This window comes from Podarcis melisellensis, assembly GCF_964234715.1.
Source record: "Podarcis melisellensis genome assembly, chromosome: 11".
Lineage (NCBI taxonomy): Eukaryota > Metazoa > Chordata > Lepidosauria > Squamata > Lacertidae > Podarcis > Podarcis melisellensis.
In genome coordinates this window covers 37,457,050-37,483,268 of record NC_138543.1, presented here as the reverse complement: position 1 = coordinate 37,483,268, position 26,219 = coordinate 37,457,050, and the positions used below count along the sequence as shown (strand labels likewise).

General features: G+C 38.4%; 1 protein-coding gene across 3 annotated transcripts in view; it reads left to right on the top strand.

The window, feature by feature from the left end:
- Positions 1 to 26,219, top strand: part of ERBIN (erbb2 interacting protein) — an 84,086-nt gene extending 57,867 nt beyond the window's left edge. The window contains exons 17-27 of one of the 3 annotated variants that reach the window (XM_081929340.1): positions 433 to 603; positions 2,069 to 2,251; positions 3,772 to 3,886; positions 4,655 to 4,838; positions 6,381 to 7,917; positions 14,518 to 14,661; positions 16,834 to 16,965; positions 18,782 to 18,991; positions 20,145 to 20,237; positions 22,036 to 22,110; positions 23,405 to 26,219. In XM_081929340.1, the coding sequence (XP_081785466.1) occupies positions 433 to 603; positions 2,069 to 2,251; positions 3,772 to 3,886; positions 4,655 to 4,838; positions 6,381 to 7,917; positions 14,518 to 14,661; positions 16,834 to 16,965; positions 18,782 to 18,991; positions 20,145 to 20,237; positions 22,036 to 22,110; positions 23,405 to 23,509 (2,949 nt within the window). In that variant the 3' untranslated portion in view covers positions 23,510 to 26,219. The remainder of the gene's footprint in view (positions 1 to 432; positions 604 to 2,068; positions 2,252 to 3,771; positions 3,887 to 4,654; positions 4,839 to 6,380; positions 7,918 to 14,517; positions 14,662 to 16,833; positions 16,966 to 18,781; positions 18,992 to 20,144; positions 20,238 to 22,035; positions 22,111 to 23,404) is intronic. The other 2 variants (XM_081929342.1, XM_081929341.1) reach the window with 2 other exon arrangements.

Sequence of the window (26,219 nt, the reverse complement as noted above, 5' to 3'; positions counted from 1 at the left end):
ATTTTGTTAGTCACTTTAAGAATGTTTATTAGAAGAGAAAAGAGGAGTAGAAATGTAATTTAAAATAACAATTAGTTTTAAAGATGGGATTAAAGCATAAATAATGCAAATAAATGTAATGGTCTATAGGTGTAAGATGTGTGATCTGTAGCTTCATGCATGGTCCAGGTTTCTTTTACAGCTTCTGGTACTGGACCAATGCCTAGCTGAGACTGATCCTGCAAAAATAATGAGTTCCCTAGAGAAAGAGTTGAGTAGAAATGTGAGAAATGTAAGGAGGGCTGTACATGTGCATTCCCCATTCACTTCAATGCCAGCAGCAGGCCTATGATTATAGTGGAATGTTTCTTCTGTTCCACAGCTGATGTCAGAATGTGCAGAGTTACTTTGCAACTGTGATGCGACTTCTAAAAACTAAATTTTCTTGCTTAGGAGGGTAATTTGAAGAGGTATCCAACACCTTACCCTGATGAGCTGAAGAATATGGTCAAAACAGTTCAAACGATAGTGCACAGACTGAAAGATGAAGAAAACCCAGATGATGCTAGTAAAGAAACAAAGCCAGAAAGTCAGCCAATTTCAATGAAAGATACAGGTGTAAAGGTTAGTTTCAAAATTCTATTTTTTGTCATATTTTGTTCATTTTAATGAAATACTAAAATTTGAACTGTGGAAATGTTTATATATATATAATCATAAACATTTACAAAAACAAAAAGCCTTACCTTTGGCATTCCACAAAGTAATTATCCAGCTCTGATAGACTGGAAATGTTAACATGGACTGAGAGTAATTGATTTGTGTGTATTGGCCACTATTTAGAAAATAGTTTAAGTAATTACTATGTTCTCTGATTCTGGTAAGTAGGCATATCTGCTTTCAGCACCTTTCTTTCTTCCCTCTTGTTGGTCTTTGCAGAGGAAAATCAAAGGGTTCACAGATGGCGTGAGGTCAAAACTCCATTTGATTTATATCAAGATTATTACGAGATAAAAGTGCCAAAATAGTAGTTTGTCACTTGTAGAAATGTGTTGATTCCTGTCATGAACTCAATGATCCCAAGTGGTACAAGGTGGGAGTTGTGCTCAGATTAGTTGGAGGAGGAGGAGGAGAGTACTGGGGACACTGCAAGCAGGGAGGGGCAAGACCCCCGCACACATGATCCTTTGTCTTTAGAGGTCAGAGAAGGGGAGGCGGTCCCACTTGCTCTCTCTGCTGCCCCCTCCATCAATGGAAGAAAGAGCTTTCCTAGCAATGGGGAAGAACATAGACGAGCCAGAAGGAGAGGCTGGGCAGCTGGACTGGGTACCTCTGTTCTGTAGCTGAGAACTTGGTGCCACCTCTGCTGTTGGCAGCAGACTCACACCCCCATTAGGCAAAGCACAAAACTCCAAGTGCACCAGTCTCACAAGTGAGCATGCTATGTATCACCTTTAAAAGCTGATGGGGAGGGGGGTTGTGCCCATTTGTTGCAGGGTTCATCCAGTCTCAGACCCTGATAGCATTCTTGAACACTTAGTCACCATTGGTGATCTTTACTTGTTACTCGATCTGAATCTTTACAATCCTTGAATAAAACTTCCTTTCTTACATACACATAAGCCTCTGTTGTTGTGTTTGGGATGGTTCACCCAAGCCTTTTCTGACCCTTAGTTTGGACAGCGCTAATGGCTGGGTTTGGGTGGCTATTGGTATTCATCCTTTGTGGATGGGGTGGACATTTTATTCTGTTTTAGATGGTACTTTCTCTGGACAAACACTTAGCTTTGTATTTGTTATAGATTTTCTTACATATTTTGTTATCGTGAATTGCTTCTGGATGTGTGAAGCAATATATAAGTATACTGCACTAAATTGCCTAATTATTATTACTGCTCATTGTCACCATTTTACTGATTTTCTTGATGAGTATTGTTATTGGATGTTCTGTTATTGTGTGAACTGCTTTGATGTTTCTTTATGCAAATGAAAAGCAGTATAGATTTTTTAAAAATAAATGAAAGTAATAAGTATACCAGCGTTGATTTCCAGAATAGAATGCTTGTTAATGTCTTTAAATCTATCATAGACTACAGAAATTACTCCAGCAAAGAGCAAAATGGAAAACAAAGAGCAGAATGTGATAGGAAACTGTGTGCAAAAACCTAATGTAGCAGAAGTTGAGAATAGCACCGGAAACTTGCAGATGAATACTCAAGTTGAAACCTCTGAGAACAAAATACCAATTGCTAATCATGAGGATACTCTTGAGGTAGTTTAATTGTTTCCCTTGCATGTTCTCTGCCAACTAAGCAACACCCAAAGCTGAGCAAAACATGATGAGGAGAATATAAATTGCAAAATATTTTTCATTTACCCCTAAAAAATAAATCAAACTCACAAGAACACTTAAGTTACAGTCTAGTACACGATGACCTGGGATTACTTCTGAGTAGATGTGTGCAGAAGTGTTTTGCTAAAATGCTGTTACAGTTGCCAGCAGCAAATTACTTTTTGAATAGGCAGGTTTTAATCAGAACACAATAGATAAATGAACAACTAATTACATTAAATGATTCTGAAACTGCATTTTCATTATTTCTGTTCAAATGAAGTGTGCATATTTTCCACATTTTTTTATTTCAATATATGCACCAGAGTTACTTTTTTGAGATCCCAACAAATGTGGTGCTCTGGTAGAATGTCAGACTAGGACTGGGGAAAATATCCATTTGTGAGGTTTACTGTGTCAGCCACTCTCAGCCTAATCTATTTCACAGGATTGTTCTGAGGATAAAGGGCGTGGGAGAAGGCGAGGACCTTGCATGCTGCAAGGCAGGATATAAATATAATCAGTAAACAAAACAGTGCTGTTTTGCTCTGCTTTATTATATGAGTTGCTACTACGTCTGATAGTTATGATTTTACTTTGCTACACATTGTGTTTGATTTTGTAATTTTGTGAGATTTTATATTTGTTATACAGCTTGTCAATCACTCATAAGTGTAAGTGGGTGGCGTATAAATATATACCGTATGTTTATAGGCTAGTAGTAGGTCCTGAGCACAAAATTCAGTTCAAAGCCCAGTTTGATGCTTTGGAAAACAGCCTACCTTGGCCTGAAGTGCTTCAAAGGCTGTCAGATTCATTTTGAGATCTAAGATGTGGGTTTGTTTTGGAAAAAAATGAGTTTTTGACTCCCCTTCTCCATTCACTCTTGTGAATTTTTATTTAAAGCTGTAACTCCCCCCACCCCCACCTGAGAAACAGGCACAGCAAATTTCCCCTCCAGATTGGATTAAGCCTGCCAAATAGGTCTGGGGACCTTTCTTCAAATGTTAGTTCTCCTGTTTCAAGGCCTTGGAAATGCACAAACTCTCCTTTTGTGTGCCCCACTCAATTTCCCACCCAGGTCTTTCAAAGCTTACATATTATCGGTATTTCAAATGAAGCATATAACTACTACTACTACTAGTAGTAGTAGTTATTGTTGTTGTTTAAGTGTTTCCTTTGTGCTTTCTTCTTGGTGCCTGGGTCTTGCTCCAGAGTGAGTGGTGGGTATATTGCTGTCTTCTGAAGCCCAGCCTCTGACTGCAGCTGCATAATGAGCTGCTCCTCTCAGGAGCAATCTCAATGCAATATGAAGAGTTACAGTAACAATAAAAAAATAAAAATAAATGGAGATAGCAGCGCAAATGAACAATGCATGCAGAAATGCTTAGGTTTCTCTAAGGAGTTATTTATTTTGGCAAACATCTGAAAATTTATACCACACACCTCTCCTTTGGCAGGAGTCAGAAGAGCTGTCCTCTGACGAAGAAATGAAAATAGCAGAAATGAGACCCCCTCTCATAGAAACCTCTATTAACCAACCAAAGGTGGTAACACTTGGCAATAGCAAAAAAGGTGAGCTTAAACAATCTTTCAGTTGTTAAAGTTTATAAAATTAAGCTAAATTAAAGCTGTATGAAAGTTTTCTGGAAGCATCTTTTAGAAAGTTCATCCTTTAAACTAGCACATGTGCGCTTAAGTTAATGGAGCATATTTTCACATGCCTTATTGCTTGGAGCATGATTACATAAGTAATTATGATCATAGTACACATCTTACTCGACGATATTTCCTCTGCTTAAATATAATGGATGTTGCTGTGCTTGAATAACAGGCATAGAAATATGTATCTTGCTCATGATAATGTCCAGTACATTTGTGAAAAATTTATGTAGTGGGTGGGGGATTGTTTAATGAAGAGCTGACAGTAATTTCATAGAATTTTTGTAATTGCTTCTATCCCAAATGCATGTAACTTGACCATCTGAAGCACATCACACAAAAGCTGTGAAATATATGTATACTTCACTTCATTATGCAACCAGAAATGTAAGGGTGCATGTAACATAATTTGACTATGTTTGAGGAGTTGGATCGGGCAGCGTTAACAAATTTCAGTAGTGGGCAAAATGTTGTTGCTTTTAGCCTATACTAAGTTAAAATGAAATTGTTTAGATCTGAAATTCTGTTTCACAACAGTTTGCTAGTTAGATTGGGGTCCCTCCCGACTCTACAATTCTATGATTGTATATATTCAGTAGGTTTCCTGTGAAAATTAAATGAAACTGAATGGACCATAAGGTAATTATATACCTATACTAAGCTAACTTGAACTCTTTTTAGATGACAGCAAAGATGTGGATTCATTGTCGGATGACCCCACACACAACAGTAATCAGAATAACAGCAATTGTTCCTCTCCTTCTCGAATGTCTGACTCGGTTTCTCTAAATACCGACAGTAGTCGTGAAGCATCTCTGTGCTCTCCAGACAAGGAAACTAACATGGCTATCACTTCCAAAATCAGGTGTGAAAAATACCACATAGCATGGTTGTTTGGAATATTGATTTGAAAAGTCATTTTCATGTTTCTATGCTAGTTTTTTTTTAATAACTTCATAAATTGTTTAAAATCATTTTAGAAATTAAACGGTGGATTTGTTGTTTTCCTATACAAGTTATAGATGACCATCCATATTGTATTTCTAAGTCTGCTTGTTTGGGTTTGCTGTCCTTTTGCTGAGTTTTGGTTTGTTGTATTGACATGGGATTTGTACACTAGAAAAGCCCAATAAGTCCAAATCAAAGCAAGCTGAGTAAGGAATGTGCAGTTTATAGGGAATTGGCAGAAGCTGGAAGAAATTACCACTACCCTCCATGAACTATAGCACCTGCCTCTTCAACATTAAGTTCTCTTGTGTTTCCCCCATAGTTTACATGAGATACTACTTGCCCGGCAGTACCAGAATAGTTCTTGGTCGGGTGCCTTATCCCGGCATTGTCTATCTGGCCATGTAACAAATGTGTTTGGACGCACTTTAGCATTTCTCCTTTCACACTTGACATCTTGTTTTTGTATCTTAGCCTCTAAAAATGTTAAATACATAGCAGATGCTCTACAGTCACTGAAGTAATTTCAGTGAACAATAACTTAGTTTTTTGTATATTTTTTTTCAAATACATTTTTATTAAGGTTATGCACGTAACAAACATACATCCAAATACAAAAGAAAAACTTATAACAAAAAGAAAAAAAAAGAGTCAAGATATACAAGCCAACTTTTTCCTCTCTCTAACTATACAAAGATAGATTAATCTGGCTATTTCGCAAAACAGTAAAAGATAAAACAAAAACAAAACACCCACACCCACACACAAAAACCACCTCCTGGACTTCCTTCCATCCTTTTGGTAAGTATCGAATATCTGCTTCCATTACGTATTTGATTTTTAATCTATAGACCTAAATTCACACGCTGGTAGTATTTGTTCTGACCCCGCCAATCACATTAAGCATTTATTCCAATATAGTTCCAGTATTTACTCCAATTTTTCAGAGATTTCTGTTCATCGTGGTCTCTTAATTTACCTGTTAATTTATCAAGCTCAGCATATTTTATCATTTTAATTTGCCAATCATTTATATTGGGGATAGTTTCCACTTTCCAATATTGTGCCAATAAAATTCTCGCTGCTGTGGTGGCATAGAGGAATATCGTTCTATCTTCTTTCTTAATATCTTTACCCGTCATTCCCAGCAAAAAGGCTTCGGGTCTTTTGGGAAAGGTGTATTTAAATATTCTTTTAAGCTCATTGTAAACCGATTCCCAAAAGCCTTTCTACCAAACATTTTGTTTGTCACTAAAGATTGTGTTTATGTTTTAATAATGACTTCAGTGGTATCCAATGCCTAATAAGCTACAATTTTATCTCGGCAAAGAGATGCTTAGTACATTGCATCTTATAAAACTATTTTATTAGTGCACAACAAGTCATTCATATACCAATATAATAACAATGCTGTTGTCATATCTATCAGTTTGTTAAACTATTAATTTTTTGCTTTCAGGCAAGAAGATGAAAATTCCAATAGTCTTTTACAAAATGGAGGTGAATTAAATGTCATAGCAGATGAAAAACTAGATGCTGACGATCAAGTTACAAATTTCACTGAATTCAGATTAAACATTGAGGAGAGATTAGCTCTGATAGAAAGAGGTGTTGAGCTAAACAATGCTACTGATGAGTCTCACAAATTTCACCAAATTAATATGAATATCTGCAAGTTGACTGATGAAGAAGGAATCCAATCAAATGTAGTAGAACAAATAAAATCACAGGAAATAGCATCAGTTAAGGGCTTTTTAAACAATAATATAAAAGAAGAAATTGAGCATTTGGAAAATGGAAATAAATATTCTAACCTGGGTCCTATAAATAATGTCAATGGGCATTCTGAGGAAGGGCTTCATTGTGCAGGAAAACCAGAGCTAAAGAGAAGTGCTACAATTGATACCGATTCTTCTTTGGAAATGTGTCTTTCAAAAAGCACTGAAGACTTGTCCCCCCAGCGGAGTGGCCCAGTTGTGAAATCTCACAGCATAACTAACATGGACACAGGTGCTCTGAAAATTTATGATATCATCAATGACAATGGATCCCAGCAGCCAAATCCTGTAGTAAAACCAGCAGTTACAGGTCCAGATGGAAAAAACATAGTCCGGAGTAAATCAGCTACTCTCCTCTATGACCAGCCATTACAAGTATTTCCTGCATGTTCATCATCATCTGATTTAATGTGTACAAAAACAGTGTTCAAATTTGATTCGAATCATAATCCTGAAGGTACTAATGTAATAAGAGGGCAAGGGACAAATACTTCACAACAATTCAGTACCCCTCAATATAATATCCAGTACAGTAGCAGCATGGCAGCCAAAGAATCCTTGTGGCCCCCGAAACAAAACTCCCTAGTTGAACAAAGCTGCTTGCCTCCTCAACGCTTGCCAAGGTCAGATACCGCAGATGGCTGTAATTCTGTGAAACATTCTGCCAACATGAATTTCTCTAACCATAACAATGTTAGAGCTACTGCTGCATATAATACGCATCAGAGGATGGGTGGCCGGCATATGGAAATGTGGGCCGTTCCACCAAACGACAGACTTGTTTCTGGAGCAAGCCGAAATACTCTCCAGCGGCAGAGCAGTGTCTCTTCCACTGCTTCCATGAACATTGGTGATTCTGGGCCTCCTCGGCGCCCTCAGGTTCCTGAAGGAGATTATTTAACGTACAGGGATTTGCACTCAATGGGAAGAGTTCCACCAATAATGTCAGGGCCGCAAAGACCTCTTTCTGCAAGAACCTACAGCGTGGATGGGCCCAACGTACCTCGGCCTCAGAGTGCTCGCCCTTCAGCAAACGAAATACCAGAGAGAACTATGTCAGTTAGTGACTTCAATTACTCAAGGACTAGTCCTTCTAAAAGAACAAACCCAAGAGTAAACTCTGAACACTCTCTGCTAGATCCTCCAGGGAAAAGTAAAGTTCCCCATGACTGGAGGGAACAGGTGCTGCGACACATTGAGGCCAAAAAATTAGAAAAGGTAAATAACTTTACTACTTCTCCTTCAACTTGCTATCCTTCTCCTGAGTCAACCTATAAAAGTCCAGTTTTTGAAGTGACGCATGTTCTCCAGCTGTGATAGTGTGCTTTGAAATTTTAAGTAATCTATTTATAAATTTAAAACCATGATAGAAGCTAATTTAAGCATGCATCCTGCTGCACAAACAACTGTGACTATCTGACATCCTGCCTACATGCTTTGTTGAAAATAGTAAGTCGGTAAAGAATATCTGAGGTTTTTTGCCATAATGTCTAGTGAAATCTAAGTGGGAAAGTGATGTGTTTCAGCACGCTTGAAGCTCAAATACGAAAACCTGATTCATATATTATCAGAGACGCATGGTTGCTGCTTTGCCATGACTGAATCTCGTACAATGACATTTGAATAACACCGTGTTTCTCAAATAGTGGATCATAACCCACCAGTGTGCTTTGGGCCACCTTCTCTTGCCTGTCTTACCACTTAATTATGCCATAGCCTTTTGGTTGGACCAGCAGACTGGAAGACTGGGGAATGAGGAGAGGAAAGGAAGAGGAAAGGAGAGGAAAGGAAATCTTCCTCCTCAGAGGGAAAAAGGGCAGAGGAGGAATTTACAAAAGGTTAATATATAACCATAAATAAATATAAAAACAAATTGGGAATAGAAAAGCAGGGAAGAAAAGAAAGCTATTTCCAAGAGAAAGAGGTGAAAGTAAAAGGGCCTGGGAAGAGGAATGAAAGGAAGGGGGCTTGGGGGGCGGGGCTCAGACTAAGGTACAAGTTGAGTGAGAATAGAGAATGGGAGAAGAAATTACCAGAAATGTGATTACAGGAGATCACACATTGTTTTCTCCTTGAGTTTACAATACAGTATCGGACGTAATATTGGAACAGACCCATAGACTGCATTGGTGCTACATTCAGGTAGGGTCAGCATCCACACAGTGTTCTGCTGCAGTACCGACATGTTACCATAAAACTGGTAACAAAGGACTGCATTGTTTAGATATTTGTTCCCGCTGTCAGAAGCAGCTCCTTCGCTTTAAATGCAGATTTTCTAATCTGTTACAATCCATATTTGATAGAAAAACATTTTATCAATTGCATTTCATGTTCAGTTAAATATAGCTCCTCTGTTCAGATGTTGGTGGTGGCTTAAATCCATCCTCCCATATATTTTAAGCTTCTTGGGGCCATCTGGTGGCTACTGTTGGAGACAGAAAGTTGGACTGATTCAGCAAGACAGCATTGTAAATTCACAGAAGTCACTAGTCTGCACACAAGCACAAAAAAACCCTAGCTTGGTGGGAGCTGGCAGAGGAGGGACGGGGTCCTCCTACTGTATTTCTATGTAGAGTATGAAGGAAGTGACTTCTATCCTCTGGCAGCCTGTTTGGCTGCTATGCTGGACACAGAGAAGGGATGGAGCACTCAGCACCTTGTCTGCCAACATAGGAGCCAGCTCCTAGGGGCTGAGGGGGCTTTGCCACCCCATAAAATATTTGATGAGGCTGCTCCCCCCCCCCAAGTTTATGGGCATTGTATTCAAATGGTGTGGGTACACTGTGTCATGTGATCAATTATGTGGGGTGGGGCTTACCTTGCGCCCCCCATATTTTATTCAAGTTAGCACCACCGTCTGCCAACCAGTTGACTTGCCTGTGTGCAAAGCCTTGTTCCTTGTGGCTGTCAGGTGAGTGCTTAAATAAAAGACTGATGTAAAACTTAGGACTTGGATTCATACTGATCATATGTTCCAGATAGCTTTAAATGCTTGTTCTTGAATTTGGGTGATCAGAATGAAAAGTCTCTGAATCTTGGAAAAGCAAGTTTGTGTGGGCTATAGTAAATAGTTGCAGGGTAGAATATGAATGTAATGGCTGTTTCCTGAAAGAGAATTCCAAAGTACTTCATCATAGGCTGTTGAAGATATAAAACTTTAGTGTTGTGGAAATGAGGCCTGGGTTCGTGGGCGCTCCCCTGGCTCCTTTCAGTGTGGCTGTAAGAGGGAAAACAGAAGCATTTACTTCCATATTCAACTAACTGTCCTAACCAGGACAAACAGTGACTGGTTTTAAAGCTGGCCACAGTTAGTCCTGGCTTGCAAATAAAAACAAACTGATTGGAAGCATTTGCTTTTAACTAATCTCACCACTGCACGGGTGGAAGAGAAGGGAATTTGGAGAGCCCAAGCCCAGGCTCACTCAGGCTCTTTTCCATAGCACTTCAGCATGGTTTGGCATTTTTATGAACGATGTAGATTCCACCTGCAGTTTCATTTAATTATTCTGATGTAGTTGCCTCTGAAAGGTTACACTGTTTGGGTACATGCCTTACTGTTAGCCACTGAACCTACATGGTTCAGTTTGATGTTAAGGAAACATGACAAAAACTCTGAAAATGTAAGTGGCAATCATACTGCAAATAATATGTGGTTTCTTAGATAGCATGATTTAAAGCACAAAATGTACATCAACCTGCCATTAGTCCTAGAATTCTGAAATTGGTCTCATTCTTAAAATAATATGCATTGCTTAGCTTTAGTGTTTGTATAGGCAACACCCATGTTCTCATTTGTAATGGTACTCTTTAGGGTAGATCCACACTTTTGCTTGATCTATATTTTGATTGTATTGTGTATTAATTCCCCCAGGTCCGAGAGCTTTTCTCATTATTCTTGCCAAAATCTTATCTTACCCACTGAATTGGATCTTATCAGATGCACTGAAAATTCAAAGACAGATTTTCTTAACCAAGCTTCAGTTCAGTGGGTAAGATCAGATTTTTGCAAGGCACAGCTGTGGAACAATGAAGAAAGCTCTCAGACATGTGGAAAGTAATGAGCCTTAACTTACCTAAAAAGAATACTTTATGTATAAAAGCACTATGGGACTCTTACTTTTAGTTCGACCAGTTTTTCACCTTTCTAGTGTATTTGTTGGATTTCATCAGCAGTTATTTTAATTGAGCCCCCGTTGAGAAGGAATTCAGTAAAGGTCACATCAGGGATAATAAATTCTACATGTGAAACCAGTAGAAAAAGCCATTAAAAGAATTCAGGCCAAAATACTCAAATTCAGCTCGCAGATTAGTTTCCTATACAAAAGTCTGAATACATTTTAAACCTAAACAGACTAAGCAGCAATGGGTGGTGTGTGTGTGTGTGTGTGTGTGTGTGTGTTCTGGTGCCCTGACCCCCTCAGGAATATTCCATTCCTGAATTTCAGCATTCTTTTCAAAAGGGTGAAGTCTTGTAATTCTTCTCCTTAAAACAATATAATTGGAAATGTGCAGGTATGGTTCCACCCTATTAAGCATGATAAGTATTTTGTACAGCGGAAGATTTCATTTACATATGTAGCAGAATGTGAGGGTAAAATGAAGGAATGTATCAATTTAGTGTGCAAGTAAAGGGTAAAGGGACCCCTGACTGTTAGGTCCAGTCGTGGCCGACTCTGGGGTTGCGATGCTCAATTTGCTTTACTGCCCAAGGGAGCCGGCGTACAGCTTCCGGGTCATGTGGCCAGCATGACTAAGCTGCTTCTGGCAAACTAGAGCAGCGCACGGAACGCCGTTTACCTTCCTGCTGGAGCAGTACCTATTTATCTACTTGCACTTTGATGTGCTTTCGAACTGCTAGGTTGGCAGGAGCAGAGACCGAGCAATGGGAGCTCACCCCGTCGCGGGGATTCAAACTGCCGACCTTCTGATCAGCAAGCCCCAGGCTCTGTGGTTTAACCCACAGCGCCACCCGTGTGCAAGTAGGGGATGCCATTTATGTACCAAGCATCCTGAAAAACAAAAAACACCAGCACATCAGGGAGAGCTCTCTTCCTGCTGTGCTTATTTTCTGATAGCAGAACATGTTTGTTTGTTTTTAAAAATGTAAGAGATAATTCTAAAATGTATCTGAAATGATACTATTCATCCTAAAGCTTCAGAACTCTATCATCTCACCTCTTTGTGCTTCATGAACAGACTAGGTCAGGGTTTCCCAAACTTGGGTCTCCAACTGCTTTTGGACTACAACTCAAATCATCCCTCTCTAGCAGGACCAGTGGTCAGGGATGATGGGAATTGTAGTCCAAAAACAGCTAAGGATTAATGCTGGGTTTAGACCCCGTCTAACATGGTCTCAGCTATGAGGGAGTCACTGCACGTCTCCTTTCCGCTATGCTCTGGAATGTCAGAAGTCTCAGATCATCACATAACGAGGCCACTGGATTGGGAAGTAGCCTTCTTTTGTACAAGCCTGCATGGTAATTAAGATCAGCTACAAACTACAAAGTTTTTCAATTGTTTTGCAGCTTTTTTGTAATGAAACCCCCACATTTTGTAGCACCCTCAAAAGTTGGTTGCCGTCTTACTTTTTTTATTGAGATTTTTATAACAAATAAAACATTTCTGGTTTGTTTTTTTTACAATTCCAGTAGCAGAACTGTAAGGCAACATAAAATGTAGATTCTGGTTCAGAACATGTTTAATACACACGAGAGTATCCATACAAATTGATGAGAGGCCTGTGGTCTTCACAATGTGTAGTCTTTAACCCTTGCTCTGCCTACTTTCCTGGGAGCTCCTAAAGAAGCTGGTAATAGACCCTTGACATTGGAATGGGTATCAATAAAAAGTACTTTCAAAACAACAACTCTGTATTTGAAACTATTAACTGGCAAGTTCTGCTTCCCAAAAGAGACAGATATATGTCATGATAAGTTATCTTGAAATCCTATGTTCGACTACTTAGAAGGCAATCCTGGTGGGCTCTTTGGGTGCACCAGTCTCATGCATACATTGAAAAACAAAAGGTGAAGAAGAGTAACTCCAGTATGGCCCCCACACTAAGACAGTAACCCATTTTGAGGGGCCCTTCAAAACTTGGGGTTTTCGCTGAAAACAGTTGTAAAATTTTGTTTTGGGGGATGATCCTGGTTTGAGTATTAGTTAGTTTATGGGGTGCGGTTTAGAGGGGATTCCTGATTTCATGGTTCAAAGTTAATGAAGCTGTAAAGATCTTCAATAGAAGCTTCAATGACTCCTAAAATACATCTAGTTGAGGATCGATAAAAGGACCTTTTCAATAGCTAGGCTCAGGCTTTGGACAACCTCCTTGAGGAAAGCCTGCCTAGCTATCTTTCTAATAACATTTCACTGCATGTTAATGGCATGCTGTTGGAGAAAGTTTAAATTGTTTTATTGAGTAACTTTTGATTAATGTGCTTAACGTTTGTTGCTTTTAATTTTTGTAGTTTTTATGGTCTTTTTCTTATTTTATTGTTTTAATTGTTAGCTAGTTTGAACTCCTTTTGAGGAAAAGTAGAATAAAAATATTTTAAATATCACTTCTCTCTGCTGGGGAGCTATTGAAATGTGACATATATAAATAAGAAAATTATTATTATTACAGTGCTCAGGATTTTAGCCTGTGTTTATCATTATTGGTTTCCTAATAACATCTAGTAATATTGCAAACATTTAGGAACTGTGAGTGGTTGTGTTTGAATATTTTCAGCAACCTTCCTGATTCATTTGTCAAGTCAGCTAACTTTGCAAAACTACCGAATTTGCTGCATTTGTTGTTCCTGTGTCCCTTATTCACACACAAAAAATGTTTATAAAAGATGATGATGTAAACCAATGTTGTCATAATCAGTATCGACATTGGAAAGTGCTATCGTATCTTATGTAAATGAAAATGGTTTGAAAATTCTAAACTTTGAAGATAAACCTGATTAGTCTTCTAAATTCAATTTAAGTCATGTTAAACTTCAGTAATTCTAATTTTGTGCTGGTTTTGAAAGACCAGAAAAGGGTGTTGGAAAAACTGCCCCCTAAAATACCAGCTACTCCCCATTTATCTGGGGGTTACATTCTGAACTCCCGTCTGCATGCGCAAAATTGTGTAAAATGGGGGGGGGGTCACAAGTATCAGCTCAGCTGGTGGGCAGGGGTGAAGATTCCCTGCACCTCAGCTGGGTAACCTGCACTGTCCCTCCGGCTCACACGGCTCCATGGATGGGTACAGCTGATGAGCAGGGAAGATCCAGAGGGATGGCTGGGCTTGTTTGCCCAGGTGCTCCCCATTTCCAGATACCTGACCCTGTGTGTGTGTGTGTGTGTGTGCGCGCGCGCGCGCGCACATGTGCAAATAAACTGCATGTAAGTGGGGAGTTGTCTGCAATGCAGAAATATGTCGAGGCAATGGTGTTTCTGCTCAGAATGAGCTTCCAGAAAAGTGTACTTCATTCATCCACTTTCCCTTTCTGTAAATTTAGCTGCCCATAGATTATGTTGAGGATGTTTAAAACATGACGGCTAAACATCTGTTTTTCTTAGCGTCGTGCACATTTTGAATGGGCTTGTTTTTACGTAATTTGTGTGTCTCTTACGTCAGACTGCTTGTTACGTTACAACAAGTAAGATCACACGGCATGTCACTGAGGTTTTTTCTAGTCACAATGGGTGTTACCCTTTGTGTGCATGATATTTCTTTTTTGCATGGTTATGCAGTATGTGTGTCCATACTGACTTGGTGTATAACGTGTCCCGTGGTTTATGCATGCTGCACTAATCTCTGTTATCTGTCCCCTCTTTATTCAGAGCATGCTGTCTAGGTCCTTTAATTCCAATTATGCTCCAGTTAGCAGCTTTCACTATGGCAGCTCTAGGGATCTGCATGGCAGCCAAGGCAATGTTGCCTTGAGTGTTGCAGACGGAAGGAGTTCTGGTGTTCACATTGTTCGTGTGAGTACATACATAAACAGGCTATTGTTAGTAAGAAATTGGAAGAGGCATGTGATAGTGCCTTTAAAACTGCACTTTTGTAATTGTGTAATTCTAGATTGTGGCTGGTTCCACTCATTACTGTAATATGATGATTCAATAATGGCAATTATTGAAGAATTTTCTTTCAATATTTGTAATTTTTTTAAATGCTTTCTGCTAAAGCATCAGAGAAGAGCAGTTCTGAAATGAGACTTAATTTTTTAAATAATAATTTGGCATGTTCTGCCTACAAGCCAACTGATGGCCATATAAAGATACTGAAGAGATTTATCCCTCGATTGGCAGGTGACCTTAGGGATTCTGCTTTTCAAGGATGGAAAACAGCTTCCTTCCTTGAGATGTTTAGATAATTCAGTAGTTCTGAGCTAGTTTATTATCTTAGAAGCATATCTGGTGTCAGTGTAACCTGATGGTTACTGCTTTCAGCCTGTGGAATTCTATGATAATACAGTATAAATAAATTGGAGTGGTAATTTTTATGTATTTCTATTGGCTCACACTGATGCTTTAGCTTTTCTATTCACTACCTGCCCTGTTATGTTTTCCCTTTTATTTTAACTTGTGTAATGTAATCAGAGCCCCCTATAAAAAGTGCTCTGTACGCTAATGAAACTATGTAAACAGTACTGCAGTTTTGTGTTACAAAGACATAGGCAGCAGCCAGAATCACAATTCTATATTGGGCTTCACGAGGATTCACCAACTTCTCCTCATAGATAATAGGGGAAGTTTAATTTAGTAATATTCTGTAGTTATATATAATTACTCGTTTCTAAGTTATGAGCCATCTATAGTCCCCCTCGTTTTTCTTGATTAAAAGTTAACTTAATATGTCCAAGGAACTTACACAACTCCAGAAGCCTTTTTGTCTCTTTGGATTCTCTACTCAACATCATCATCAATTTTGTTTATAGGACATGAGGCCCGAACATTATCTTTGATTATTTCTTCTCAATATTCAATCTGTTTCCAAATCACATTGTATAACTTTGCAAAAATATGACCATTCCTGTTTGCCCTCTTGGCAAAAATTCCAGTTCATACTCAGGCCATCTTTCACCTTGTGTACTGCAGCCTTCTCCTTTCTGGCCTTCTTTTGCCACATCTTGGCACTCAAAAACAATTCACTTATCATATTTAATATCATATCATTTCCCTCTTTAGATCCCTGTACTGGCTTCCTGTCTGCGCCTGTAGCCTAGCCTTCCCTTCCCTTCCCTTATTTTTTCATTATAATATTGCAGTACATGCTGTCTCCAGCTCCAACTTCCTCAGCCAACTGAATTCTTCCTGATGCGTCACTCTGCACTTTCTCCTTGCTGTCCCGCCTGCCTCCCGGGGTCTTTCTCCATGAAACCTTTGGCTAAATCTTGATTCCTCATTCCTTATTGTGTAATTTAGCATGTAACTGAACAAAACCATATTCTTTTCCTGTTGCCTTTGCGTTATTAATCTTTCTTCCTTCTGTTGTTTCTCACTGATTTACATTTTAAGATCCTTGGAACAAGAATGTATCTTTTTATCGGTCAGTCTGTGAAGAGCTCTGCACGTTGATAGTGCTCTATTAATACTAATTAATAATAATAAGATGATGGTGGTGGTGATATGTTTGATACACAGCTCACAGTAGTTCCACTGAGCTGTTTTGGAACCCCATACTTCTGTCATAAAAAGAGAACAGCTGTTGTAGTCCCACCTACCTTTCAATTCCTGAGGGAAAATAAGCAATAGAAATCATATTTAGAGAAATTCATGCAAACTAAATTGTTAACATAGTTCAGCAAGACAAGGTGTAGGAAGTGGCAATGGTGAGGTTCATGTTCCAAAAAGTGGATGGGCATTGGGTAAATCTAGCAGAACAAAGTTAACAAAAGACTTTTGTGTTATGTTTGCAAATCCTTAAATAGCAACTGTTTAATGAATAGATTTATTATGCAGTTCAGAGTAAGTTCCAGTGTTGTTTCAAAAGCTGGAGTTAACATTTATGGTCCTCTCAAGGCTGATTAATATGATTAAATTCTTGAATGCACCAAAGTAATATGCTTAACAGTCATATGAACAAAATTGGCAATTCTTATATAATGTGTTTACAATATAGCAGTAATGTTTGTATGCTTTTATCATTTAAAGCATCCCCAAACATCAACCTCAGTAGAGCAATGTCAGGAAGATGTATTCATTGCTGGACAGCAGAATTATTCATCTGCCACACTTAGCCTCAAAGATGTTGCTTCAGACAACATGAAGAAAGTTCCTGTGCAGGTAATAAGCTACAGGGATCACTCACAATCTATAAAAGTATTGTTCTGACACAATTATCTGGTTCAGGTGCAATGCTAAACTATGGATTCTGTGCTCCCACCTCCCTTTTGTGTTAACAAGAAGATCAAAAGCTTTCATTTCTAGTTAATTAATGGTTAATTATATCCAAATGCAGAACTGTGATAAATGTTAACTATGGTTTAGGGAAATTAATCACTGTGTAAAGCTGGCATGTTTCCCTAAATTATAGTTAAGGCAGACCACAATTTGTCCAGGCTTGAGCATAATGAGTAAACCTCTTTGAAGTTTTATATATATATATATATATATATATATATATATATATATATATATATATATATATATATACACACACACACACACACACACACACACACACAAAATAAAGCGGTGTATAAATTTTATGAAATAATTAAATTAATTGCAGTGCAGTTTAATTATTTATTTAAATATTTAAATAAATAAAGTGCAGTTCACTTAAAATGGAAGCAGAAACTTCCCTTCTCGAGTGGCACTTGGGTTTCTATCTTCCATTTGCTTGAAGGAGGCAGAAAATGCTATCCTTTTACTAGATGTGAGCTGCTCGCCTTCCTTGGAGGCTCAGTTCATTTTCTGCCTTGCTTGAAGCTGGATTCAAATGCCGATCCATTCTTGTCTTATTAGTTTCCAGTCTCCTGTTGTGGCTGCATTGTAGGAGTACAGGGGAGTTGGGAGCTCACAAGCCCAGACCTTGTTAACTGCAGCTGAACAAGGCCATTGTTATGGGCAAGAAATGCACGGTGAAGAAAAAAAATCAGCAACTATTTACTTACCTAATTGTGTGTACTCAAGACAGGTTATAACACAGAAAATGTCAGCTGTTCTTTGCATGTCTACTCAGAAACAAGTCACATTGGACTCAGTGAGATTTACACCTGGATAGCTGTGTATAAAGTGGGAAAATAAATGCATTATTCATGCATTCATGCATTCATATAAGCCAGTGGTTCTCAAACCTTTTTCTCTGCGCCACACTTTCAGAATAATTTTTTTCTTGTGCCACTCTGAATTTTTTGATAAAAATACATTTGAAAACAAAAATAAATAACTTCTAGCAATGCTTAATTTATAATATAGAACACAACTACTTTTAATAGGATCATGGAACATCCAGAAAGTATAAAACAGTGCAGCTACTTAAGAACATGAATCATTCACAAAATATAATTATAAATGAGTCTTCTCCAGCTCTCTGTTAAAACAGTAGTTCTGGATCACAACTATGTTGTCCTCAGTATCACTTGATGCTCTTGCTCTGATTTTGAAAAGATATCTATTCATATTATGCAAATAAAAAAGAAAATTTTTATACTATACTATAGTACACCAAAATTTATATACTATACTATAGTACACCGAAATGTTTAAATGTTTCTTTGATTGTCCTTGGATCTTACCATCACATTTGCTATCTTCCCCTGCCACATCCTTTGAGAACCATAAGCAATATACTAAAACTTCAAAAGCAATTCAAAAATCTATGAGTACTTCCACCAAAAAAAATTATATGTTCCCTAATTGATTAGTTTAGCCCATTATCCAGTGGTCTAGTTTGTTCTAAACAAAAGTTGGAAAAAAATCCATTTCATTGTGTATAATGCTATTAGATTTTTTAAAAAGAAGAATACAACAGACATGTTTGACAACAAAATCTCTTGTAAGTGTTGCAAAATCATTATCAGCTGAGCATCAAGATAATATATATGCATATTCTTGCGGATGTAAAATGTTGCTTAAGAATTATTCATTTATCCAGATACCTTTGACGAATGGGCAGATGTGCCAGCCTCCAAGACCTCAGGCAAACTATAGCCAAATCCATCATCCTGCTTCCCAAACAACTGTGGCAAGACATCCTTCTAGAGAGCAATTAATTGATTATCTAATGCTTAAAGTTGCCCATCAGCCACCCTATAGTCAGTCCCAGGGTCCATCAAGGCAAAGCCACGAGATGTCAAAGCAAGAGGTAAGGGCAAAAGTTACGACTTAATGAATAAATTCTCAGATTGTTCTGCATTGGAAACATTTACTTGGTTGAGACCTTGTGAATGTCCTTTACTGATGATCTGTCACAATAATAATAATAATAATAATAATAATAATAATAATAATAATTTTTATTTATATCCCCGCCCTCCCCGGCCAGAGCCAGGCTCAGTGTGGCTAAAAACACAGTAAAAACATAATAGGGGGAAAAGAGAGGGGGGCGGGGAGAAAAAAACCAAACCAATTTAAAATATAGGTTAGAATGCAATTTAAAATGCAGCCTCATTTTAAAATAGCTGATAAATCAAGACCATAAGGGGAGGGAAACATAAGGGTCAGACCGAGTCCAAACCAAAGGCCAGGCGGAACAGCTCTGTCTTGCAGGCCCTGGGGAAAAATGTCAAATCCCGCAGAGCGTTCCACCACATCGGGGCCAGTGCTGAAAAGGCTCACTTATTACCACTGTTATTCATGCTTCCATATAATTTTTTCCAGGAATATGCCCATATGCTTAGAGAAATATTTGTTTATTTATTTAGTAAGTATTTCACTTTGAGTAACCCATACAACTTGCAAAACAAATACAAAGAATATAAAACTTAATAGAAATACAACAAAAGATTTTAAAGCATTGGTTAACTTGAAAATAAGGGACGCAGGTGGCGCTGTGGGTTAAAGCCTCAGTGCCTAGGACTCGCCGATCGAAAGGTCGGCGGTTCGAATCCCTGTGGCGGGGTGCGCTCCCGCTGCTCGGTCCCAGCGCCTGCCAACCTAGCAGTTCGAAAGCACCTCCGGGTGCAAGTAGATAAATAGGGACCGCTTACCAGCGGGAAGGTAAACGGCGTTTCCGTGTGCGGCTCTGGCTCGCCAGATGCAGCTTTGTCACGCTGGCCACGTGACCCGGAAGTGTCTCCGGACAGCGCTGGCCCCTGGCCTCTTGAGTGAGATGGGCGCACAACCCCAGAGTCTGTCAAGACTGGCCCGTACGGGCAGGGGTACCTTTACCTTTACCTAACTTGAAAATATAGAAGTAAAGCATAGTATTATGTGATATAAAAAATGGATTATGTAATGGCTGCAGTTTTTCCATGAACTTGAACATGCAGAACAAATCAATTTTCTGATTTTCTTAGATAAGAGTGAGAATTGAAAAGGATCCAGAGCTTGGATTTAGTATATCAGGAGGAACCGGTGGTAGAGGAAATCCCTTCAGGCCTGATGATGATGTGAGTATTAAATAGATCCAGTCTCTTTGGGTACAATTATTGTTTGGGAGGTCTTTATTGAGGAGGAACTCTTTGATGTTTTAAAGGTTTTATGATTAATGTATTTTTTTCTTTCAGACTTCCCATGCTTCCTTTTGGGAAGAAGGATGGACTATATTAACCATAAATAAATAGTTGTAAACAGTTGCATTTGTGTGTGTGTGCGTACACACACATACAGGGATGCAGGTGGCACTGTGGTCTAAACCACAGAGCCTAGGGCTTGCTGACCAGAAGGTTGGCGGTTTGAATCCCCGCGACGGGGTGAGCTCCCGTTGCTCGGTCCCAGCGCCTGCCAACCTAGCAGTTCGAAAGCACATCAAAGTGCAAGTAGATAAATAGGTACCGCTCTGACGGGAAGGTAAATGGCGTTTCTGTGCACTGCTCTGGTTCGCCAGAAGCAGCTTAGTCATGCTGGCCACATGAGTCAAAAACTGCGGACAAATGCCGACTCCCTCGGCCAGTAAAGTGAGATTAGCGCTGCAACCCCAGAGTCGTCTGTGACTGGACTTAACGGTCAGGGGTCCCTTTACACACACATACATGCACTTCACCCACCCCCAGCATTAATAAACATTATTTTTCACTCTTTTTCTTGCGCTGTTATCTAACCAGCTACACAATAGGAAGAGAGAGATGGTGGAGGTAGAAGGACCTCATAAGCCCAATATTGAGTTTAGCTCTGTGTGCGAAGAATTGTTAAGATGGAATATGTAATAATTACAACTTAAGAAAAAGAAAAACAGGCTGGATTGGGTTAAACTTGAGGAAAATAGGTATTTGGAAAACACGATTACTGTTGTCGCAGGAAATTATAGAACTACCATAATGTTGATGAATTTTAGTTTCATGGTAGTCTGGCTAATTTAATAAAGCAGACTTCATATCATAGGCCAAACTTCATATCATACGCCAATATGTAATACATTCCCTACAACACAAGGTTTTAGCTGTAAGCCTTATCCAGAGAATTCTTTTGAGTGATAAGATTGAAAGGCTTGCCAGACTTCTCTTTTAAAACCTTACTTTCAAAAGTAAGATTTACCATACTTGCGTATGGTAAAATAAACAGGTAATATTCAGCATTAGTTATACTCTGAGTAGACTAATTAAAATCAATTGACTTAAGTCTGTCAATTTCAGTGGATCTGCTCAGATTATGACTGAGTTTCATATCACCTAATGCCCTGCTGGATGCTGTTCATTTTACAAATGGAGGAATAGTGGGGTTCGGGTCAATTGATTGCTGGTAAGATAGGAAGAAAGCCTAAGAAAACAAGGAGAATCATTCCTCCAAAGCAAACCCTCTAACCTGAAGGCAGCTAAGCCAAATTAGGTGTTAATAGAAAGCTGTTCTGTTGTGGCTAACTTCACTTATGTCAGTGGTGTTTTTTTTTCCTTAAAAAAATGTTTAGGGGTATCCCTGTGTTTCCCCAGAAAAAAAGGCACTGGCATGTTGTTTTTCTAGCCCATGGGACAAATATCTTGCATTCCTAGTGCAGCATTGAATAAGACAAAAACAAGTGAAAATTTATTTGCAATAGTGACTACAAGGCCAGCCCAGTATTTTGAACCACTGTGCACATGCACAGTGGGACTTTCGACTTTGCCTTGCACAGTTTTTGATACAACTTCTAGGATGATGCAGAGAATCTGTCATTCAAATATAAAAGTCAAAATCCCTACTGCAGATATAGAGGGTTGTGTTCCAATAAACCAGCATGTATGTATTTAACATTTGTTTCCTGTTCACTTGAAGGGTATATTTGTAACCAGGGTACAGCCTGAAGGACCAGCATCTAAACTGTTGCAGCCAGGCGATAAAATTATTCAGGTAATGCAGCTTAAAGCAATTTACCAATTATTAATGTTGATCACTATAGCAGCCTTCAAAATATTGTCTCTTTTCCCCATCCCTTATCCGCTCCGTCACTTCTGATCGCAAGTTTCTGAATATTCTTCAAAAACATCTAATTATTGTGGACAATTCTAGATGCTACCAGAGCATGGATAACAGAGGCCGGGCTACCTCTGTCCATGACAGACCACCACTGAGGCTACTTGGGCCTGCAGTGACATAGCTTGATCCAGGACTTACGTCCAGGCTACACACTTGATAATTTAGGAGCAAGACAAGTCCATCCAGAACAAGTTTAATACCTATAAACAGTGCTTTTTTTCCTTTAAAAATGTTTAGGGGTACTCTCATTTTCCTACTCATATTGAAATACTGCCCCTCAATGAGGCCAAACTTAGATTCACAAAATGTTTAGGAGTATGCATACCCCCAGAAAAAAGCACTGTCTGTAAACCACAGAACTTCTGTTTCATTGGAATTGAGTGTCAGTTTATTGGCCCTTATTCCAGCCCCTTATGGAATATAGGCACCATTCCCATACCTTCATTGCTCCACCTTAATTTAATAAAAGAGAGGGGGTGGGGAAAGGGGTGTTGTCAGCATACTGGTGGCATCTTACATAGCAATTCCATATACATGTTAGAAAGGAGGGGACATGACAAAACCCTGAAGTAGTTCCCCAGAACTACCTTCTAGAATTGGCTCTCCAGGTAGGAGTGGAACCACCTTATCATCATACCTTAAACTTCCAGTGCAAAGAGCCTCTCCCGGATACCATGGCCAGTGGGTAATAACAATCTCTGAGAGGTCCAAGAGAATTATCAGGGTTGCATTTCTTCTGTCTTTCTCATGGTTTACACTAGGGGTGGCCAACTTCCGAGAGTCTGCGATCTACTTTCAGAATTAAAATCTGATCTATCCCCGTTGTTTTTTTTTGGGGGGGGGGTTTCAGGTCAAAGTTATTGAGCTTTTTTTAGGGAGGGAAAGGGAGCCAGAGATCGACCCGCGATCTACCAAAGCCTTGCAGGGATTGGCCTGTTGGACATCCCAACATACACCATCTATCAGGACAACCCAGGCAGTATCAGCATATCACACTATCAGTTTAACCTTCCCTTTGGTTCTTCTGCTACTGCTTTGAAGAAGAACCACTGTCACTTCCAGCAATCTCAAAACAACCATCAAATTTTGAGTTGGCTAAACAGATAAAATAAACTGTTATTGAAAAGGTTTTCCTCTATACTTAACAGGATTTAAATCTTCTTTCCAGGCTAATGGATATAGCTTCATCAATATTGATCATGGACAAGCGGTATCCTTACTAAAGACTTTTCAGAACACAGTGGAACTCATCATTGTTCGAGAACTTTCTTAAATACTGTGGAGGAAGGAGAAACGTCCATGTGATGCTTTGAAGGACTTGTGGGAAACTGAATATTTTGATTATTTTTATATACAAAAACTTTTAAAATTATGTACAGTAATAAAATAATCTTGTGGTTATAGGGGGGAAACCACTGTAAAGAACATAGATAAAACAGTTTTGGAAATGCATATTGTAGTCAACCTTGTTGAGTTTTAAAGCATTGTAGCAATCAAAAATCACTCCTCCAAAAACAAACCTGTGGTGTATTTTGTACAGATGGTAGGTTTATTTTTGGATAACGCATACACATAACTAAACTTTGTGTACAAGGAGCCTCCATTGTAGCCAATGGACAGATGGCAGGGCTTTCTGTCCTGTAGCTGTTTGTTGCCTTTATTTTTTTGTTCACCTGGTTTTAATGTCTTTGTTGAAACCACTTCTGTAGATGTGGATAAGATTTGATATGTTGGCTTTGCTATGTGCATATTGTACAGATGAATGGGTAGATGGAAGGTGGGGCTGGCTGAGATAATTTTGAAAGGCCAGGTAAAATGGCCGTGAAAGTATGGGATCAAGAAAGAAAGAGGGAAACGAGTTAGCATGAGAATGTATATCTACCAATAGAAAAATGCAATAAAATGTGAAGTCTTTTTAGAGAGACTATAAATACACTTCTGGGAGTTCTACAGGATTGGCTCATATCACATCAACTGACTGTCTTATTTGTTTTCTTTAATTTAACTTTGAGTGTTTTTAATCACACAACTTTTTTCACCTGTGCTGTGGAGTTGTGCCCAGAGACTCCTGTCTGTTACGGAAATCCCCAGTTTTGTGCAAAAGGGTGATTTTCTTCTGCCTTGTATTAAATACTCCATTTTCAACTTATTTATAGATTTTTAAAAAAACCGAAAAAGAAAAAACTAAATGGCCAGTTTGTTTTTTTTTAAACTGTGTTGCCTGTAACTCATCACCTATATATCTATCACATGTGTGCATGTTCCAAACCTCTAACTTACTCTGCCAGAAAAAAAGCTTCATTCTTTTTAATGGGGTTCATGGCAGGGAGGCCTGTGGGGACTGGGCTGCCCAGAAGTAGATGGTTCAGGAAAGGGTTAGGAAAGAAACCGTGATTTTGTTTGGCCTTGAATTGCCTTGTTAGACTAAAAGGAAACAATATGTTTGGAGCTAGGTAACCAAAGCCAGTGAAACTGTTGCAGAGTGATGGGAGAATTGCTGTTGGGAAGTTGTAGAGCAAAGGGATGGGGACTTGCGACCCACCAGTTTGTAATGATCTTTCTCAAAGGGCTGTTCCTACAGGTGACATTAAATGTGAACTAGACACTTGAGAGTCATTAAAGGGTTTCTAACTATATTAACGTAATAGTGATTTACCACAGGCTGCCTTTGTTCCTTATTACTTGTATAAAATATTGGATTATACATACTTAATTTTGTTTATGACAAACATTATGTTTATTTTCCTCTTTTTTCTTTATATAACAGAGATGAGATTGCCTAACCTATATGGTAATAAGTAATACATGGTTATTATGGACCAGAGAAAAGTGCCATAGAAGACCAATAACTGTTTTTTTAAAGGCGAATTATTAATCTGTCATTGGAGCAATATTCAGTTACTGCAGTTTTTAATAAGTAGAAATTGGTAGTTTTAAAGCGAAATTAGCAAAAGCACCAGCCTACTATAGTGTTTGGAAAGATGTGCTGGAACAGAAAGGAACCTGTATACTTAACAGATAAAGGCAGTACTTTTTAAATACACAGACTCCAATGATATTGCACTCAAAGATGTTATCACCTGCATATTGTACTGTGTATAGTTTTTGATAATTTTAATTGAAACCCTTTAACAACTCTTTGTACATTAATTTTAGTTGATTTTCATTAATATTTACATAGGAATTGATTTTTATATTAGCAAAAATGTGCTGTATTTTGGTAAAGTTCACTTATTTTCTGTGTGCTGTTAATCTTTAAAGAAAATGAGAAACATAGCTATATAATGGCAGGCTTCAGTGTTACCATGCTTCTAAAAGTGTCTTTTAAATTTCTCTACTTTTTATTGAGAATTCAAAAATTTACATTCATTGCTTTTAATTATATTAGTAACCTCAGCCTTTTAAAAGGGAATATCCACAAATCAGTCCTAATCTGAGGACTTGAGGCATAAACTATAATCATGGTAAGGGCAAAAAGTCCCAAATCAGAACTGATTCTTTATTGATCATGGACACCATTTATCTTTGACATCATCAGGTTGAAATAAAGTGTTCAAATTCAATTTTGTATGAAATAACAAGCAGTGTAAACCATGCTGTTAGAATTTAATTTAGTTGAATAGCTTTGTACAATAGTGTTGCCAAAAAGAATAATTGTTTGTTGAGAGAATTTAAAGAAACTTTGTGGCCTTCTAGGGGTTGGGTTTTTTTTATTTTATTTTGCTTTTTGGTGCAAGGAACTAGAAAAAGTATATTGGAAATCAAATATTGATGATACTTTTTAAAAAAAGGACATGTTGGATGCATTATACCATTTGTGTTGGATGAAGGTGAAATGAAGCTGTGGAAGAAAGCTCATTCAAAACAGAAGATCATTATTCAGAAGCCGTGGATTTTTAATGTTTCTCATCTTGTCAGATAAGATATATCTGCACACTTGGTTGCTTTGGCATCGAATGAATAAAGTATTTGTCAACTCAAAA